The sequence below is a fragment of the Cyphellophora europaea genome, assembly GCF_000365145.1.
Source record: "Cyphellophora europaea CBS 101466 unplaced genomic scaffold supercont1.3, whole genome shotgun sequence".
In the NCBI taxonomy this organism is placed as follows: domain Eukaryota; kingdom Fungi; phylum Ascomycota; class Eurotiomycetes; order Chaetothyriales; family Cyphellophoraceae; genus Cyphellophora; species Cyphellophora europaea.
Window position 1 is genome coordinate 3,194,193 of NW_008481809.1, and position 17,776 is coordinate 3,211,968.

The window sequence follows — 17,776 nt, forward strand, 5'->3', positions numbered from 1 at the left end:
GAAGAAAATCATCAGTTTCTGGGAGTCAGTCATTCAGAGAGATTTGTTGCAAGTCAACTCCTAGCGTCCTTTATTACTATCAGGCCTCTATAGCTTGGGCCTCTCGCCACGACGTTGTTCGCTACATCGAGGCACGTCGTCTCCTCCCCACAGTGTCAGCGATACCATCGCCACCAGATGCTAGCACTAGTGCAGAGTGCTACACCACCGAAAAATAGGCTCGCGTTAGTGACTGCTCGTACAAGGCCTTTACTAACGATGGACTCGACCCGTCCTTCGAAACCCTTGGCATCGTTGGTGCGTGGAAAGGGCTCTTGAGGTACCGGCTTGCCAAGGAACTTGCACAATGGCTCCCATCCATCCTCCAGGTACCAGTCCAGTAGTCTGTGTGTCTCTCCACGGTGATACAGTTGCCCTCGAACCGCGTTCATATGTTCTCGCTGTACGCGTTTCCCCTGCGAACGGATGCCGCTACCAAGACTCGAGTCCGTGGCGTGAAAGCTTCGCGGCAGAAGGTACCGCTCAAAGGAAGTCCACTTCCAGAAGAACTCGGCATCGAACCAGGTCAAAAAGTACATGAAACGAGACTCGTTGACCTCTTCCACAATATGCTTGACGGCACTGGCATACCATTTGTCCACATCGCGGCGCTGATTACAGATAACCTTCGCCTCTGGGTACGCCTCGATGAGTTCGGCCGCAAAGCATGAGGCCGGCACGTCCACAACGGCGACGGCATGTCCGATGATTCCGTCGAACTCGGCGGCCGAGATACGGCAGTCCCCCGTTTTGGAATGCCACTTTTTACGTGCGAGGCGCGTCCAGGCTTGCGAGTACTGCGGCTCTTCCAGCAGCATGTCCCATCCATGATAACAATAATCGTACCCGAGCTTCGTGAGGGCATGCTGTAGGGACTCGGTGCCGGCACGCGAGAAGCCAACCGCGATGACTTGGAGAGGCTTGGCTGGGTCGCGCGTGCGCGGCGGTGGCTCGGGAATGCGATACCACCATTCTACCATCTGCCAGATGGCCGAATCATAGCTGGGATAAAGAGGCATGTTGCAGCTGTTTTGATCACTTCACGATAATTCCTTGCGATTAGAGTTTCTAGCAGCAACGACATCTTCCTTTTCACTGATAGGAGCTGGTGCTGACATGTTGAAGCAAAGGGTAGGCCTTAACGAGTGAGTGGAGCCGCCTGAACGAGCTGAAGCCATCCCTGTCAACTCGCGTACTCGCCAATAAGAGCTGGCTTTATCAGTGGTGGCTCACCGGTACTCCTGGCGACCAGTGTTGCGACGAATAACGCAAGAGATCTTGATAGTTTGAGAGTTACAACTTGAATAAATATGATGAAATAAGTCCGGGATCAATGAGATCTTGGAAATATGAGCTACACACACCCATAAACAGTTTCTTTACGGCTCTTCTCTTTCTTCTAAAGGTTGCAAGGTCAGGACCCGACACCGGAGCGGCGATGACTGCCATGGGTGAATCTGGTTCTTTGAAACAGTCAGACCTATTTGGTTGTGTGCTAGTGGGCAAAAGAAGAGGTGTAACAACTCAAACTTCAACGCAAGACAACTTTCACCAGTATACCTATGCTTCATTTTTACAACCTCAGCTTTTTGTACTGAGTAGCCATCTTGGCTCGATTCCGGAACCGACGTCAGCCCAGAAGGTCGTCGTCTCGCTTTGGGTGTGAGTAGGAACTAGAAAGGGCGGGTTTCCAAGAAACAATTTGAATTTTGTCGCGCCCAGAAATTTGTAAACTCCAACGACATCCTGAACAATTGCTGCAAGCCCACATCAACAGTTTCTTAGTCTCTCGCCAGAGGCAAGGCTGTTGCATGGGACGAGGGTTTGCGGGTGGATCGCTCGCAAAGCTGGTTGTATACACGGTATAGCAAGTCCCACAGGGAATGGACCTGTTGACATGCTTTGGTAAGTACATACTAGTGGCTATTAAATCCTCGGACAAGCGATCCCTCATGTTCAGCAGTTGACTTTTGCTTTGGTGGTCCATATAGACCTGTCATTAAAAGCATCCATTTGCAGGCCTTCGAGCTGTATTTAGCACATTAATCGTTCAGGGTGAGAATAGTTGTACTGTATCCTTGAGTTTGAAGCAATGTAGCTACAGAGAACTCACTTCTCTAAATCCACATGTGCGCACATAGAGTGTCACTATCTGTTGCAAAGCTCTGTGTGAACTTGTCAGTGCTGTCAACTTGTGAGCCACAAGCACAAGAGTCTTACCACTTGTCAACTACTACTTGTGCCGACGTCTGCACTTCACAAATTGCTTCATCATAACTCCGTTCCCATCGTCTACGTACTCCCGTAGTCTTGCTCTTCACTTCTTTCTCTTCAGCGCACACCTTCGACCTTCTCCAGAGAAGGACTGGTGCAGCTGGCACTTCTTACCACGCACACAGCTGCACCTTCCATTCACGAAGCCACGCCTCCGCTGCTGTTCAGCAAGATCACAATACTTTGTCTCAATATCAGTACCACTCAACAGCTTAAAGGCCCAAAATGAAGACTGATTATCCTACGGTCACTGCTCATCACTTCCCGGGCGAGGACTACTGGGCGCCACGGCACGATCTCCGAGGCAAGCTCAGCGACTCTTTCAAGACGAATAGACCTGTAATCCAGTCCGCCATCGACATCTTTGAGCGTCTGACCCAAGAAGATCCGCACACCTCACCCTCAGTCGCCATTTGGAGACGAGTATTTGGGGACTACAACGATGCAGACCGGATTGGAATCCTTCGTGAGCTATTATTCGCACTATTCAAACATCAGACACTCCCTGCTTCCATCAATCGGAGAAAGTTATTGTAGATAGCCAACTTACCCTTTATCTATTAGGCAAGCTGCGACATTTCGAGCCTTTCATCGAATCCCCTGAATCCGTCGATCTCGCGATAAATGATTCTGCCCAGCTCAACTGTGGCTTTCTCCCCTCACAAGATCGCGTCTCACGAGACGCGATGCCGCCTCGAAAAGTCTCTGTCCCGTACCTGGCCTTGCCCCTCTCGCTGCTGCGTGAGCACAGGCTCAGCAAGCACGACTCAACGGCATTTATGCTATCGTTGGCCAGCATCATCTCATCAGCCCAGCGAGGACAGCTGACGCTGCGGAACCTCGCTCTTAGACCGATCCTGATCAAACAGACCGGATATCGAAAAGTCCTGCCTTCTCGCCAAACCCCTTGGAAGGGTCTCTGAGAGTCGCAATTGAGGCCCGCAACCCTCTAGGTAGATCAAGTAGCATGCAGGCAAAAAAGATTTCATGTCTTAACACACAAAAGCATTCTCATAAGTGTTTGCTACATGTATGTACCCATGGGGCAAAGCCCTTCTTGTCTTTTTTCTTTGGGTAGAAACCAATATCCTACTTTCCGCGATTGGCTGAACATAATCACAAAGCCGCCGCTCTCTCTAGTATCTCGGCCGCAAGCCGCTCTAGGTACGCCTTGGCAACATCTTTGGGTATCGAATCCAGGCCGCTGACCGGCGGCGCTTGCACCTCCTTGTTGTCCTTTGTATCGCCATTCGCAGCACACACCCCCCTCGCCGCAGAGCCATTCATTCCTTCTTTTTCTTCTGCCGGCAATATTGCCGGTTCTGCTGCTGCTGCTGCCGCCGCCGCAGATGGTCTTTTCGGCTTTGTTTTCGGGGCCGGCACGGTCTTGAAGCGCCGGACCATCTTCTCTATATCTCGCCTGCCTTCCTCGTACGCGGCTAGGTCGCGGTTGCCGTAGACGTCGCGGCCCGCGGCGTATAGTGGTCGTGGTAACGAGTAGAAAAAGACGTTTACTGAGGTGTTGATGATGCCGGGAGGGGAGGGCACGGCGCAGTGTGCCCAAAGAGGGGGGATGAGGAGGGCGGTGCCGGGAGGGAGCGTGACGAGGTGTGGATGTGTGCCCGGCGGATATGCGGGACTGCCGAATGGGTCTGGTGGTGGTCTGGGGGTCTGGGGTGAGCCGGGGCTCGTTGGTCCGGGAGTGTTGGGCGGGGATGCTGTGTCGGAGAGTAGCTCGAGTGTGGATGTTGTGGAACCGGGTGGAAAGGATAGGTGTTTGAGATCCTCTGGTGGGAAGAGGATGAGGTGTTTGGGAGTAGGTCTCGGGTACGCCGATACGTGGAAGAGGACATTGGCCATGACGTCGTAGTGAAGCCACATGGACACATTCATGCTGATTCTTAGTGGTGATGAGTGCAGGTTCTGGGCTATGAGACTCAGCTGCGTAGGAAGACGGAAGTCCGCAGCTAGCTCGGGCCAGTCACTAGACAGTATCGCAGGTTTCGAGTTTGGGGAGGTAGATGAGATGGCGCGCATGTACATATGTGGTTGTATGTCAGGCGACGGCTTCTTGCTCGCACTGTTGAGGATGTCAAGAAACAGGTGGAAAGGCAGTGTAGTGTAGCTGAATGCTTCCTTGCGTTGGAAGTTCATCGTTGGCGTAGGGGCCGAGTGGATTACCACTTTGCGGCTGGATGATGTCTTCGACTTCAAGTAGTTCGGTGCCCAAAGACTCGTGCACGGTCCCATATCTGTGTGATTGATGATCTTGGGCACAGAGTTCCGCAGTAGGGTGAGAAACTCTGCTTCCGTCTGCAATACTGTTGCGCTAACATGTACTGGTCTAGGAGGAGCCTCGCCGTTTGTGAGGGGAGGTTCTGGTAATAGCTGAGGAGTTGGTGGCGTAGGCTTGAGTAGCTTGAAAGCGCTCAGAACACCTTGCTCATGATCATGCAAGAGGAAGCATCCATTGTTGAAGTAGGAGCCAAAACTGAAGCAAGTACAGCCGCCTCCTGCGATCAGAGTTGTCTCGCCCTGCGTACGATGTGTGCTATGGCCAATGAGAAATGGCCGAGGGGTGCCTCGCGGGATCTTGGGTAGCACACAAATCGTGCGTAGCTCCATTTCCCTTTCGTAGTCGCTGAAGGCGGAGAAGCTGCCCATCACTGACAAGATCTCGTACTCTCGAGGTATGCATCCGGGCTTTGAGATTCCGCCAATAATAAGCAGCTCACTTCGGATGACCGAGTAGGAAGCGCCCAACCGTCCAAGCCAGGGGTATATGCCAGCGGATGTGTCGAGGGCGGTAGACGTCTTGAATTTGATACCAACGATGATACTGTCGCGTACGATCAACCTCCACCGCCACAAGCCTTGACAGATTATACCGTCTTGGCGCATCCCACCAAACATCAAGCCGTGATTGAAGCCGAGTCGGACGAAGGTGGCGCCAAAGCGAGGCATGGGATCCTGATGTAGTGATCTGAGTTTCCGCCACCCAGTGCGAGGGTGCCACAGCAGGTGATCCGAGGCAACTGCAGTGGGCGAGGTCTTTCCTCCGAATATTGCTACGCCGTGGTTGTTGTCGGGAAACATAATGCTGACGGCTCTGTGCCGGTAACGTGGCTCCGGCAGGTCTTGCACTCGCTGCCACTTGTTCTCAGTCTGTAGCCAACAATCCTTGTACGGCGAAGAAGGGCTCCCGCGACCACCGATTAGCATGTTCTGCCCATTCTGAAGTGTTGTGAGAGTGTGGCAGCAGCGGCCACCGATGTCGTCCGGAGCTATCGCTGGATGAATATTTGTATCATCCGGAGGCCCATAGACCGTTGTTGAAGCCAATCTACCTGCAGGTCCTTGACCGCCATGCACAGCGACGGCATTCTGGAATGGGACTTGGTAAGCAGAACCGTGATGAGTCTTGCCGTCATTCCCAGGGTTCTCCGAGTAGGTGTACGCGAACCATTCTGCTTGCTCCCGGTACGGCGAGACCGTCCGAGTAGAGAAGTCGGAAAGATTGCTGCCCTCCGAGTCGCGTCGTTTGAAGTCCCGTGGGAGCGGATCGATGAGTGGCTCGTCGATAGTCTGTGCGACTGTCAAGCCATAATGCGATGCAAACAGTGCAAATTCCTCCCACTCGTCGAAAGGTTCAACGTGGTCTAGAGCCATTCGTTGTGAAGGGGATAAGAATCGAGGGTCTGCCCACAAGTCCCATAAGCTCTGGCATTCTACGTATGGGAAACCTGCAGTATTGAAGCGTTGTGTTTGAGCATGAGTGCCAGGATATTTGAGGAGTGACCGCAGAGGGGTGTTGAGCTTTTCGAAATGTTTCATCATGGTGGCGGTGAAAGCATTGTCAGCGCGATCCGGCGACCTTTGCTCCAGCAAGCAAAAGGTAACATCAGGCGAAAGGGTACTTGACCAGGCCAAGACAGCATCCGAGTCGTCCGGAGCCATATAGGTAATGGAGACCTCAGCTACGCAGAGCACGATGCAGTTTTGAATGTCGACGAGCGACTTGATGATCCTTCCGATCTTCTTTGGGTTGCGTAAGTCGCAGCCGAGGATGTAGTACTTGTCACTGTCAAGCAGCACACCGTCGTTGGGAGGCGATGCATGGTTTGGCCGGAAGAGCTTGGCCAGATCCGAGGCTTCAAGCACGATCTTTCGCTTAGACTCCATCAGTTTCTCATAATCGATGTCGATGAACTTAGTGTTTGTACAGAGTTCGGGCTCTGTAGACAGCCATTGGAACGGTAGCGGGTCGCTGAGTACGTGTTAGCACTGGGCGTCGTAGGGAGAAACCCAAAGCAGGGCTATACTGCTGGACATACTAGCCACATCCCAGGTTGATTATTACCTTGGGCTTCTCAGTCGGCCTCTCCAGGAACTTGCGCACAACCCAATCAATAGCTCGCATGCGAAGCCAGTATCCGCGGTTAATGGTCGGTGCCCGCCGTAATGGCTTCTTCACAAAGTAACGATGAAAATGCGGTTTCGGAAGATACAACAACTCCACGCTTCTCTTTGAGACGATGCTGCTCTTGTTGGTCTGCAAGGGTCAGTTTCGTAGACTTGCTTTAGTCACACCCTAACGAATACGTACGCCCATTATTAAATCGGCATTCTTCTCACTGGGCACCTCGACCTCTATCTCCTCCTCCCCCTCCACTTCCGGCTTGACCTCTTCGGAAGGCCCAGCCTCCGCAATCGTGCCGCCCATGACTGCGTTCAAGGGACATATGTGAGGCTCTGCGCCGCGTAATTAGCCATGTCTGGCCTAGAGTGAACAGAAGACGAGATGCTATGACTCAGCCATGAACGCGATGTGAAGGTTCGATCTGGAAGTGGGGTTTTCGCCAAGGAGTCTCGGGCGATCATTGGCCAGACTTTTCTCGCGTGCAGCCAGGCTTCGCCGCCTTGTTCGCCTTCTTCTAACGAACCTCTCGCTGACCAATGCTCATAGCGTCTCTTGGATCCGCAGATCTTGTCAGTAATCTAAGACGTCTCTCAAAACCCTAGGCAAACTACTCATCACTGCTTCATACACCCCGCCGCTTCTCCTCAACAGACCAGGTGTTGAAATTGTTCCGTTCTCGATGATATCTCGTTCATAGATCGCACAAATGGCCGAGCAAGTACCCGACAGATCTCTCCGCGAGACATATACCGAAGCCAAGGCAAAGCGAGATCAACTTGGCGATCTTGACCCCCGCAGCAGCGTCTTCAAGGATACGCTACAAGCCACACTTCAAGACCTAGAACTATGCCAAAGACTTATCAGCGAGCTCGCGGTTTTCAGCCCCAATGAGGAACTCGACGACCTGTCAACGCAGAGCCTACAGTATCTGACAGTTGACTACTTGATAGCTGAGCTGCTGCAAAGGACCTACGATGCTAATCGCTTAGCAGCATTACGACGAGTATCTGGCCTGCTGGACGACTTCTTGACAAGACTAGACCAGTACTCTATGCTCTCAACCGAGGATCACAAACTGTTTGAGCGATATCAGGAGGGAAAGACAAGCTTCGCTCTCCTACCTCCCAACCCTGAGGAGCGAAGGCGGCTGAAGATCAAGCGCTTTCAGGAAGGAAAGGACTTGAAAAAGAAGCTTGAGGTAGGCATCTCGACCATTGGGAGTTGGTATTTACGCTAACTATTCCGACAGTATTTGAGCAGCCAGTCGCAAGTGAACCACGTGGATGACGAGACTGTCCGAAGTCTGTACCTGGCCGAAATCGCTTTCTTTGTACATGAATCATTTCAATCACTGGATTCCATCAGCCAGGAAACAGCTATCCTTGCACAGATGCAACAGGCTCAGCCCACGCCTATGATGGACCCACGCAACGATCCCAGAGCACCTCAGAGGACAGATGGGTACTCTGAGAGGCTTGATGGTCCGACAACGCTTGCCGGTCTCGGCCGCAAAGGGGGACCTCTGTTGGACTCCAAGGGCAAGCCCATGCAGCCTTTTACGCTCCTTGACAAACGCTCCCAAATGCGAGGAGGTGTATTCCGCCCTGGCCATAACCTGCCTACCATGAGCATCGACGAGTATCTCGAGGAGGAGAGGCGTCGAGGAGGCATCATTGAAGGTGGCGGCGATGTGCCCCAGCCTGAGCCGGACGAGGATAACATGGAAGAGGTCGATGCTGCCACCATGAAGGCCCGGGACTGGGACGAATTTGTCGAGGCCAATACTAAAGGCGCTGGCAACACTTTGAACAGAGGCTAGCAGCATTCGCTCATTTCTCTTCAAGGTCGGTAACGGTAGTGGGCTTCTTCGCCTTGATCTCCGCCAGGATCTTGTCTGCGCCCTTGGACAAGAGCTCTTGAGCGACCTCGGTTCCGAAGGCGTCGGCGTCCTCTACGCTCGCAATCTCCTTGGCTATAGCGACTTCCACACTTTGCTGGCCATCCGTGCTGACCACGATTGCCTTCAGCTCCAGCAGCGATGTTGTGCACCACCGTGTTTCAACTCCAAGTGGAGCGCTACAGCCACCCTCGAGGTACCGAAGAAGAGCTCTCTCGGCGTTCGTCGCCAGGAATGTTCGCAGGTGGTTGATCCGGTTGATTTGCGTCTTGACATCGAGGTCATTGCACCTATTCTCGATGCCGATCGCACCCTGACCGACGGCGTACAGCATTCCTCCATTCTCAGAGTCAAGGTACTGAGAGATACGATCACCAAGATCAATCCTCAGAAGCCCTGCTGCTGCTAGAATTAATGCATCGAACTTGCTATCCTCCGCATCCAGCTTGTTCAGCCGAGTATTGATGTTTCCCCTCATATCCTCGATTACGAGGTGCGGGAACTTCAGTGCGAGTTGTGCTCCTCTGCGAATTGAAGAAGTGCCGACGACAGCACCTGCTGGCAGGTCCTGGATGTTACAGTGTGGTTTGCCGGCCTTGAGAACGAAGGCATCGCGAGGGTCTTCTCGCTCTAGTACTGCTCCAATCTCACACCCAGGCGGGAGTTGTGTAGGCACATCTTGAGCCTTGTTAGATTTTCCCTACGATACACAAACATAGACTTACCTTTGAGGGAGTGGATCAGGATGTCGAGTTTCTTTTCGAGCAGCAGCGCCTCCAACTCGTGAGTCCATAGATTCTTTACGGGCATATCTCGGAAAGGTGTTATCTTGTCGATATCACCGGCCGCAGTGTCTCTAGCTTTGACATCGTACTGGTAGTCGGGCCATGCTGCCGTCAGTGCTTCAACGGCCAGTTCGGTCTGCTTCAAGGCCAATTTTGATTTCCTTGTGCCCACGGCAAATGTTGATATCTCGGCATTGAAGTCCTGCAAACGAGGAACATTGCGTCCCGACGCGGTGTGGATCAAGTTCATTGTGACCTCTGGCGATGTGTACGTTGTTCAGGCACCTGCCGCCACTATTTCCAGCAAAAGAGCGACAGTGGTACGGAAAGTGTGGCTGGTTGTGAACTTTTCGATCACGCTTCGCCTGAGATCGGATCTGATAACCCGGATCTTATCTCCCCCAGTCACGTGCTTGTCGGCGGCGAGCCTCGGCTTTCGGTCGCAAGTGTAATCCATCATCTTCCATGACTGCATCTCGTTGCCTTGTCGTGCCACTGCAGCCTGCATCCTCTACCAGGAGTCACGCCATTTCCTTTGTCATGCTTCTATGAGAATAAACCCATCTAGTAGATCCTTATCGAGGAATACCCTACTCCCACCTTATCAAGATGGGTTACACGGCTAAGTCGACCATCCCTCTGATTCCCCTCGCACGCGATGCCGTTCTGCTTCCAGGAGTCACTCTTCGCATTCCTGTTTCGGGTCGCGCCGACATCCCCCTGATCCTATCCTCAGCCTTTCAGCGAACTAGAAACCGCACCATCACTGCCAACATCCCAATCGGCTGTGTACCCCTCAATTCTCCGTATCTCAGCAAGGATGGGAAGGACCTCATTGATAGTGATCAGCAAGAGTCTAAGTCGGAGCCACATCAAGAAATCCACCCTAACAAGGCCAAGAAGGATGACATCTTCGGCTTTGGTACACTTGCGAAGATCGTTGGCGTTCAAGGCACCCCAAGTCAAGAGGCGTACCTGCTGGTCGAAGGCCTGCAGAGGTTCAAGGTTGAGAATATCCTCCACGAACGGCCATACTTTGAAGCGGAAGTACAATTCTTCGAAGAGGAAACGCCCACCGCAAATGACGGCGACATTAGGGCCAGCTTCACTCGCTTGAAGCAGAGATCGCGTGAGCTTCTGACCCTGCTAAGGCTATCCTCGCTCTTCAGACCTGCTTCGATGGGACTGTCGCCTCTTGTTGTGCGACGATTTGAACTGTTCATCGCCAAGAAGGATCTGTCCCAGGCTGGCGAGCTGGCTGACTTCATGACCGATATCATCGAGGCCAGTTACGAAGATAAACTCCGGGTTCTGAAAACATTGGATCTGCACGAGCGGCTGGAGAAGGTTTTGGCTCTGTTGAATAAGCAGATCACCGGCATTAATGGCAACATCAAGATCACATCAATCACATCTACAACACTGCCCTCAACTTCTGGCATCGATATCACCAATCTAGATCAGAAGCAGCGCGAGGCTTTGGCGAGGAGAGCACTGTCCGGCATGGGCGGTATGCCTCCTGGCGGCCCCTCTCAGGGCGACGCTGAAGACGACAGCGAGGTCAACGAGGTCGAGGAGCTCAAGAAGAAGATTGCTGAAGCCGGCCTATCACCAGAAGCGCAGAAAGTCGCCGACAGGGAACTACGGAGACTCAAAAAGATGAACCCCGCGAATGCTGAATACGGAGTGATCCGGACATATCTCGAGAACTTGTCCGAGATTCCCTGGACGAAGATGACTGAGGATCAGATGGGACCTGATACACTGAAGCGCGCTCGAAAGCAGCTCGATGATGATCACTACGGTCTCGAGAAGGTCAAAAAGCGTCTATTGGAGTATCTGGCTGTGCTCAAGCTTAAGCAATCAGTCAATGCCGATATTGACCAACAGATCGGTCGACTTACTCATCAGCTCGCTCCTCGAGACACTGACGAGAAGGAGAAAGAGCAGGACAAAGATGAAGAGCGCATTCCCGAAGAGGAACGTGATGCCGCGACCGCGAAGCTCCACGTTCTCAAGTCCAAGCGCATGGTCGACAAATCCCCCATTCTGCTTCTAGTGGGCCCTCCGGGCGTAGGCAAGACGTCTTTGGCCAAGTCTGTTGCTCTCTCGCTAGGCCGCAAGTTCCATCGCATCTCTCTTGGCGGAGTTCGCGACGAAGCTGAAATCCGTGGTCATCGTCGGACCTATGTAGCCGCCATGCCCGGCCTCATTGTGTCAGGACTTAAGAAGGTCGGTACTGCCAACCCAGTCTTCCTCCTGGACGAGATCGACAAGATATCCTCATCCAACTTCCATGGCGATCCTTCCGCTGCGATGCTGGAAGTGCTAGACCCGGAGCAAAACCACAGTTTCAACGACCACTACGTCAACATCCCCATCGATCTCTCTAAGGTCCTGTTCATTGCTACAGCCAATACACTCGACACCATCCCTCCACCTCTTCTCGATCGCATGGAGACTATTCAGCTTCCTGGCTACACCACGATCGAAAAGCGCCACATCGCCAACAACCACCTGATTCCTAAGCAGATCCGCACGAATGGCCTATCAGAAAGTGATGTGTCTTTCTCCGACGCTGTGGTCGACGCCGTCATCACAGGCTATACGCGCGAGGCTGGCGTGCGCAACCTCGAACGCGAAATTGGCTCTGTCTGCCGTTACAAAGCAGTTCAGTACGCCGACGCCCGTGACGCCAACCAGCCAGATTCGTATTCGCCCCAAGTCAAGCTGGAGGAGCTAGAAGACATGCTAGGCATCGAACGCTTCGAGGAGGAGATTGCGGAGAAGAGATCGCGCCCAGGCGTGGTCACCGGCCTTGTCGCTTACGCCTCGGGCGGGCAGGGCTCCATCCTCTTCATCGAGGTCGCTGACATGCCAGGAAAAGGCCGCGTACAGCTGACGGGCAAGCTGGGCGACGTGCTGAAAGAGAGCGTCGAAGTCGCACTCACATGGGTGAAGGCGCATGCGTTTGAGCTCGGCCTGACGCACGACGCCACCGAGGACATCATGGACAAGCGCTCCATCCACGTGCACTGCCCCGCGGGCGCGGTGCCCAAGGACGGGCCCTCGGCCGGCCTGGCCCACACCATCGCGCTCATCTCACTCTTCAGCGGCAAGAGCGTGCCGCCGGGGATCGCCATGACGGGCGAGGTCAGCCTGCGCGGCAGGGTCATGCCCGTCGGCGGCATCAAGGAGAAGCTGATCGGCGCGCACCGCGCCGGCGTCAAGAAGGTGTTGCTGCCCCAGCATAATCGCAAGGATGTCCGGGACGTGCCGGCCGAGGTCAAGCGCGAGCTGGAGATCGTCCATGTCAAGCATGTGTATGAGGCCCTGAGGATTATCTGGCCTGAGAGCGAGTGGGCGAGTGATCGGTATTGGACCAAGGTGGAGAGTCGGTTGTAGGATTCGTGGGTTAGTGCAGTGATGGGGTAGCTGATGTGAAAAGGAAGGTGAACGAGTAGTTGGTTACAGTCTGGGGCCTGGTGGTCTGTTGAGAATTCTGGTCATTCGGCTGATTTGAAGTGCGCTGCATTGCCTGCATTGCGTTTTGGATTCATGTGTAGTAATGGCATGGCCTTGAAATTTATGGTTCTACAGTAGATTTGTACAAGCCAGGGCACTCCGAAGCCACCTGACGGTCACCCACGCGGGACACTGGGCAGTGAGATGCATCCCATAGTGTTGGAGCCACCGTTCTGTTAGGGCCCCAGTGTCGACTGTATGCTGACTGAACTCGGAGGAGTATCCGGCCCTGCTCTCTTCGTTCAATCTCGCTGTTGCTCGTTCCGAGATGTGGGAGTTGTCCTGCATATTCATGGCAGCTGAGGCAAGCCGGAGTCTTCGCTCTTCGGCTTAGGCGGATCTGTTACGCCTTCCAATACTCGCACATCGGAGGGTATTGATTTCCACGAAGGCTGCCATACCGACCTGCCCGCAAGTAGATCTCTGGCCTGCTGCGCGATCGTCCGGCGGTGTTCAGTGTTAGGTTTCAATTCTCCTAATTGGCCCATACGCCGCTGTACGTCGACCTCGGCCTTCATACTGCGCCAGTATTCGTCGTGCTCGTAGCTACATCTCATTAGTATCTGATATCCCGGGTCCTGGCTCTAGAGAATGCGAGGTTGTTCGAACTTACTCGGTCAGGTCTTCTACTGGCTTGGGCCACTCAAATGGCTCAACCAGCTGCACAACCATGGTCTTGATCGATTCTGGGCGGTACCATGCGCCCTGTTTCTTTTGTGAGGGGTGTTGTCGCCGCGTCAAGCCGCGTTGGGTGACGAAGCTTCGCACGTGCACAGTGTCGACGCTATATAGCTCCTTCAGATAGGACTTCATATCCAGCTTGTTGAACCAAAGAGGTACAATGAAGCTGGCATAGAATGGGGATTGTTGGGGAGTGCGTAGGAGGGAGACAGTGAAATCTGGGCTGGGCAAGGATTAGCACACCGGATACAGTACAGATAAGTAGTGCCATACAAGAAGACCTGTTTCCGTTGCTGCACAGGGACATTGTATGGTCTGCTGAAAAAGCGGGCTGGGTTGCGGAGTACCCGGTCTTTTTCTTCGGGGAGGAGAGGATGATCGCGCATCGCTTGGTCGGCGACAGAATCGGAGGTGTTGACGTCTATGAACTCAGCGACATCTGGCGAGACCTGATCTCGCCAATTCTTGGATTCCGGGTTCCTTTTGTACGCGAGATACTGTGGTTTTGTGAGGCCCTGGCTGACCTTTATCCTTCTCTTCGCGTTCCATAGTCTAGGTGTTGCGGGCTTGATGACATCGGGGTTGGAGCGAGTAGATGTGCGCAGGATCGCCGGGATTTTAGAGTAGCGAGGCATTGCTGTGTGTCGCAATAGCCCGTTAAGTACTATTGGTAGAGATGTCTGATGTCGTGAAGTGAATGTACAAAAGTGCTTGCAGCTGCGGACAGACTCTCGGCAAACATGCTGAATGGGGAAAGAACGCCCCCGTCAATATGGCCTATGTAATCTACCTTCTGCCTACCTCCATCACAACATTATCAATCCTGTTTCCGACCCGGCGCACCTCTCCCAACATACGCTGTATCTATTTTGCCGATAAACTCGCTGGCCTACACAGCTGCCCCTGTTTTCGATCGCATAGAATCTTTCGCCTCTAACGAGGCAAGATGGCGCAGGATGAGAAGAAGCCCACCGCTACGGAGAAGGGCAAGGGCAAAGAAGAGGATGTACCCATGTCCAACGGTGATAGTTCTTCTAAGATCGACAAGGATGGCAAGCCTGTGGAGAATGGAAAAGTTGGAGAGCTACCCGACGAGGATCTGAGCGAAGAAGACGAGCAGCTCAAGTCCGACCTGGAGATGTTGGTGGAACGGTTAAAAGAAGACGATGCCAGCCTTTATCAACCCTCCATTGACTCGATCAAGAACTTTATTAAGACCTCCACGTCTTCCATGACCGCTGTTCCCAAGCCTCTCAAGTTTCTCCGACCGCATTATGATGAGCTTGCCGCATTGTATGACAAGTGGCCCGCAGGCGCGGACCGAGATTCACTGGCGGACATGCTGTCAGTCCTTGGCATGACATACGGCGATGAAACCAAATTCGAGACTCTGAGGTTCAGACTCTTGTCCAAGTCGGATGACCTGGGGTCGTGGGGTCATGAATACATCAGACATCTTGCATTGGAGATTGGCCAGGAATATCAGAATCGCCTCACCGAGGAGAAAGATGTGCAAGATCTATCGGAACTTGCTCTGTCTCTCGTCCCATACTATATCAAGCACAACGCTGAAGCCGACGCGGTGGATTTGTTGAGTGAGCTCGAGATGATTGAAGAGCTGCCCAAATTCCTGGACGAGAACACATACTCTCGAACTTGTCTGTATATGACCACCATGGTCAATCTTCTCACCTTTCCCGAAGACAAACAGTTTCTCAAGACCGCTCACGATATCTACGTGACATACGGCAAGCTTGCACAAGCGATGGTCATAGCCATCAGACTAAATGACCACGAGTTAATACGACGGGACCTCGAGTCCACAGATGACATGGTTCTACGGAAGCAGCTCGCCTTCATGATCGCTCGACAGAGGATACAATACTTAGATTTGCCTACCGAGACCACAGACGAACAAGAGGTGGACGAGTGTCTGTCAAACACCAAGCTGTCTGACCACTTCCAGACTGTTGCAAAAGAGCTGAATATTCTTGAGCCCAAGGTACCCGAAGACATCTACAAGACCCATTTGGAGAGCGGAAGAGGAAGCGGTGCAGCTGCCGAATCTGCCAAGCACAATTTGGCATCGGCGTTTGTCAATGCTTTCGTCAACGCTGGCTTCAGTTCCGACAACCTTATGCTCGTGAGCGAGAAGCAGAACTCTTGGGTGTGGAAGACTAAAGACGATGGCATGCTCTCAACAACCGCGTCACTTGGTATGCTGCTTCAGTGGAATGTTGACCAAGGTCTCGATACTATCAACCCGTTCCACGAGTCCCATGAGGACGCCATTAAGGCTGGCGCTCTTCTGGCCTCTGGTATAATGAATTCTGGTGTCAGATCGGAGGGCGATCCAGCGATGGCGGTGTGCGATGCCGACACTATACAAACTGGCAAGCCTGCCATGAGAATGGCAGCAATCATGGGCCTTGGCCTGTCTTATGCTGGCTCGGCCAGGGAAGATCTCCTCGAGGTTCTGCTACCTGTACTAGAGGACAACAGCCTAGAGATACAGCTGTCTGCAATGGCCGCGGTCTCCCTCGGCATGATCTTCGTTGGCTCCTCAAATTATCAGGTTGCCGAAGCCATCGCCACCCAATTGATGGACGATGAGCGACAAAAGCAGCTAAAGGACAAATGGGCACGCTTTATGGCTCTCGGCCTCGCTCTACTATACTTTGGCCGCCAGGAAGATGTGGATGTCATATTGGAGCTCCTTAAGGCCATCGACCATCCTATGGCTGCGCCTACTGCAACACTCGCCTCCGTATGTGCATGGGCTGGCTCTGGCGCTGTGCTGAAGGTCCAAGAGCTCCTGCATACCTGCAACGACCATATCGAAGACAAGGACGACAACAAGGGTGAGCAACTTGTACAGTCATACGCCGTTCTCGGTCTGTCTTTGATTTCCATGGGCGAAGATGTCGGGCAAGACATGATTCTTCGGCAATTTGCTCATTTGATGCACTACGGTGAGCCTAACATACGCAAGGCGGTTCCTCTGGCAATGGGCCTCATTTCCCCCTCGAATCCCCAGATGAAGATCTACGACACCCTGTCCCGATACTCACACGATAATGACAATGATGTCGCCATCAACGCCATCTTCGCCATGGGTCTGGTGGGTGCTGGCACCAACAATGCACGTCTCGCCCAACTACTTCGCCAGCTCGCCAGCTACTATCACCGCGACCAGAACTCTTTGTTCATGGTGCGCATTGCTCAAGGTATGGTGCACATGGGCAAGGGCACTATGACTCTGAACCCCTTCCATACCGATCGCCAAGTACTCTCGCGCGTCGCTGCCGCTGGTCTGTTGACCGTTCTGGTATCACTGATTGACGCCAAACAATTCATCCTTGCCGACAGCCACTACCTCCTCTACTTTTTGGTCACAGCGATGTGCCCCCGCTTCCTGGTCACACTAGACGAGAACCTGAAGCCTTTGACGGTGAATGTACGTGTGGGTCAGGCCGTGGATGTGGTCGGCCAGGCGGGTAGGCCCAAGACCATTACGGGTTGGCAGACACAAAGTACACCGGTACTGCTGGCGTACGGTGAGCGCGCCGAGCTGGAGGATGAGGAGTACATCTGCATGAGTGCCGTTCTAGAGGGGCTGGTTATTCTACGGAAGGTGAGTTCGCGTTCCGTGCCCTTGTTCAACCGATGGAATGCTGACAATAATCGTATAGAATCCTGAGTGGGAGGCCGACACGAACTAGATATGGCATTGGCAAAGGTACATCAGGTCATTGAAGAAGAGGCGTTCCAAGCATTCAGTGCGGATAAAGAGGCGCATTCGGTCATCATGTGAATGCCCGTAAGCTCGTCGCCATAAATAGGGGCGATGCGTGAGATGTGTTGTGTCGGAAGCAGACAAAGCAGTGCTTGTAAGATAACCCTCAGCATCGACCCGGGGAATATCGGTGCTTCGGTGGTGTGGTCGGGCCATTTTGCGAAGGAGGGCGACGGTCGGAAACCGGTTCAGAAAGGGTCATTGGCACGGGTCCGTCGTGTGTTGTGTCTCTCAACGGCGACAAAAAGGGCCGTGTTAGTTCACTGCTGTTGCGTGCTGCTCCGATGGGCAACGCTTTTAGACAATCACCGGGGAACCAGCAAATCCGAAGCAGTCGACCTTTTGTGTCACACTAGAAT

At 53.2% G+C, this 17,776-nt stretch overlaps 7 protein-coding genes across 7 annotated transcripts; 3 read left to right on the forward strand and 4 right to left on the reverse strand.

Moving 5' to 3' along the window:
- Positions 1-155: 155 nt before the first annotated feature.
- HMPREF1541_04137 (uncharacterized protein) lies at positions 156-1,058 on the reverse strand (the record flags this gene model as incomplete). The annotated part of the gene is made up of 1 exon (XM_008718483.1): positions 156-1,058. One exon carries the CDS (start codon positions 1,056-1,058, stop codon positions 156-158), a length of 903 nt encoding a protein of 300 aa, XP_008716705.1.
- Positions 1,059-3,429: 2,371 nt separating this feature from the next.
- HMPREF1541_04138 (uncharacterized protein) lies at positions 3,430-7,036 on the reverse strand (the record flags this gene model as incomplete). Its single annotated transcript, XM_008718484.1, has 4 exons — positions 3,430-3,517; positions 3,575-6,580; positions 6,648-6,865; positions 6,920-7,036. The coding sequence occupies 4 exons, from the start codon at positions 7,034-7,036 to the stop codon at positions 3,430-3,432; spliced, it is 3,429 nt and encodes a 1,142-aa protein (XP_008716706.1).
- Positions 7,037-7,439: 403 nt separating this feature from the next.
- HMPREF1541_04139 (uncharacterized protein) lies at positions 7,440-8,552 on the forward strand (the record flags this gene model as incomplete). The annotated part of the gene is made up of 2 exons (XM_008718485.1): positions 7,440-7,931; positions 7,983-8,552. 2 exons carry the CDS (start codon positions 7,440-7,442, stop codon positions 8,550-8,552), a joined length of 1,062 nt encoding a protein of 353 aa, XP_008716707.1.
- Positions 8,553-8,562: 10 nt separating this feature from the next.
- HMPREF1541_04140 (porphobilinogen deaminase) lies at positions 8,563-9,665 on the reverse strand (the record flags this gene model as incomplete). The annotated part of the gene is made up of 2 exons (XM_008718486.1): positions 8,563-9,308; positions 9,356-9,665. The coding sequence occupies 2 exons, from the start codon at positions 9,663-9,665 to the stop codon at positions 8,563-8,565; spliced, it is 1,056 nt and encodes a 351-aa protein (XP_008716708.1).
- A 359-nt stretch (positions 9,666-10,024) lies between these two features.
- On the forward strand, positions 10,025-12,820 carry HMPREF1541_04141 (ATP-dependent protease La; the record flags this gene model as incomplete). The annotated part of the gene is made up of 1 exon (XM_008718487.1): positions 10,025-12,820. The coding sequence occupies one exon, from the start codon at positions 10,025-10,027 to the stop codon at positions 12,818-12,820; it is 2,796 nt and encodes a 931-aa protein (XP_008716709.1).
- A 410-nt stretch (positions 12,821-13,230) lies between these two features.
- On the reverse strand, positions 13,231-14,256 carry HMPREF1541_04142 (uncharacterized protein; the record flags this gene model as incomplete). The annotated part of the gene is made up of 3 exons (XM_008718488.1): positions 13,231-13,486; positions 13,554-13,844; positions 13,895-14,256. 3 exons carry the CDS (start codon positions 14,254-14,256, stop codon positions 13,231-13,233), a joined length of 909 nt encoding a protein of 302 aa, XP_008716710.1.
- A 311-nt stretch (positions 14,257-14,567) lies between these two features.
- On the forward strand, positions 14,568-17,321 carry HMPREF1541_04143 (uncharacterized protein; the record flags this gene model as incomplete). The annotated part of the gene is made up of 1 exon (XM_008718489.1): positions 14,568-17,321. The coding sequence occupies one exon, from the start codon at positions 14,568-14,570 to the stop codon at positions 17,319-17,321; it is 2,754 nt and encodes a 917-aa protein (XP_008716711.1).
- Between the last annotated feature and the right edge of the window lie 455 nt (positions 17,322-17,776).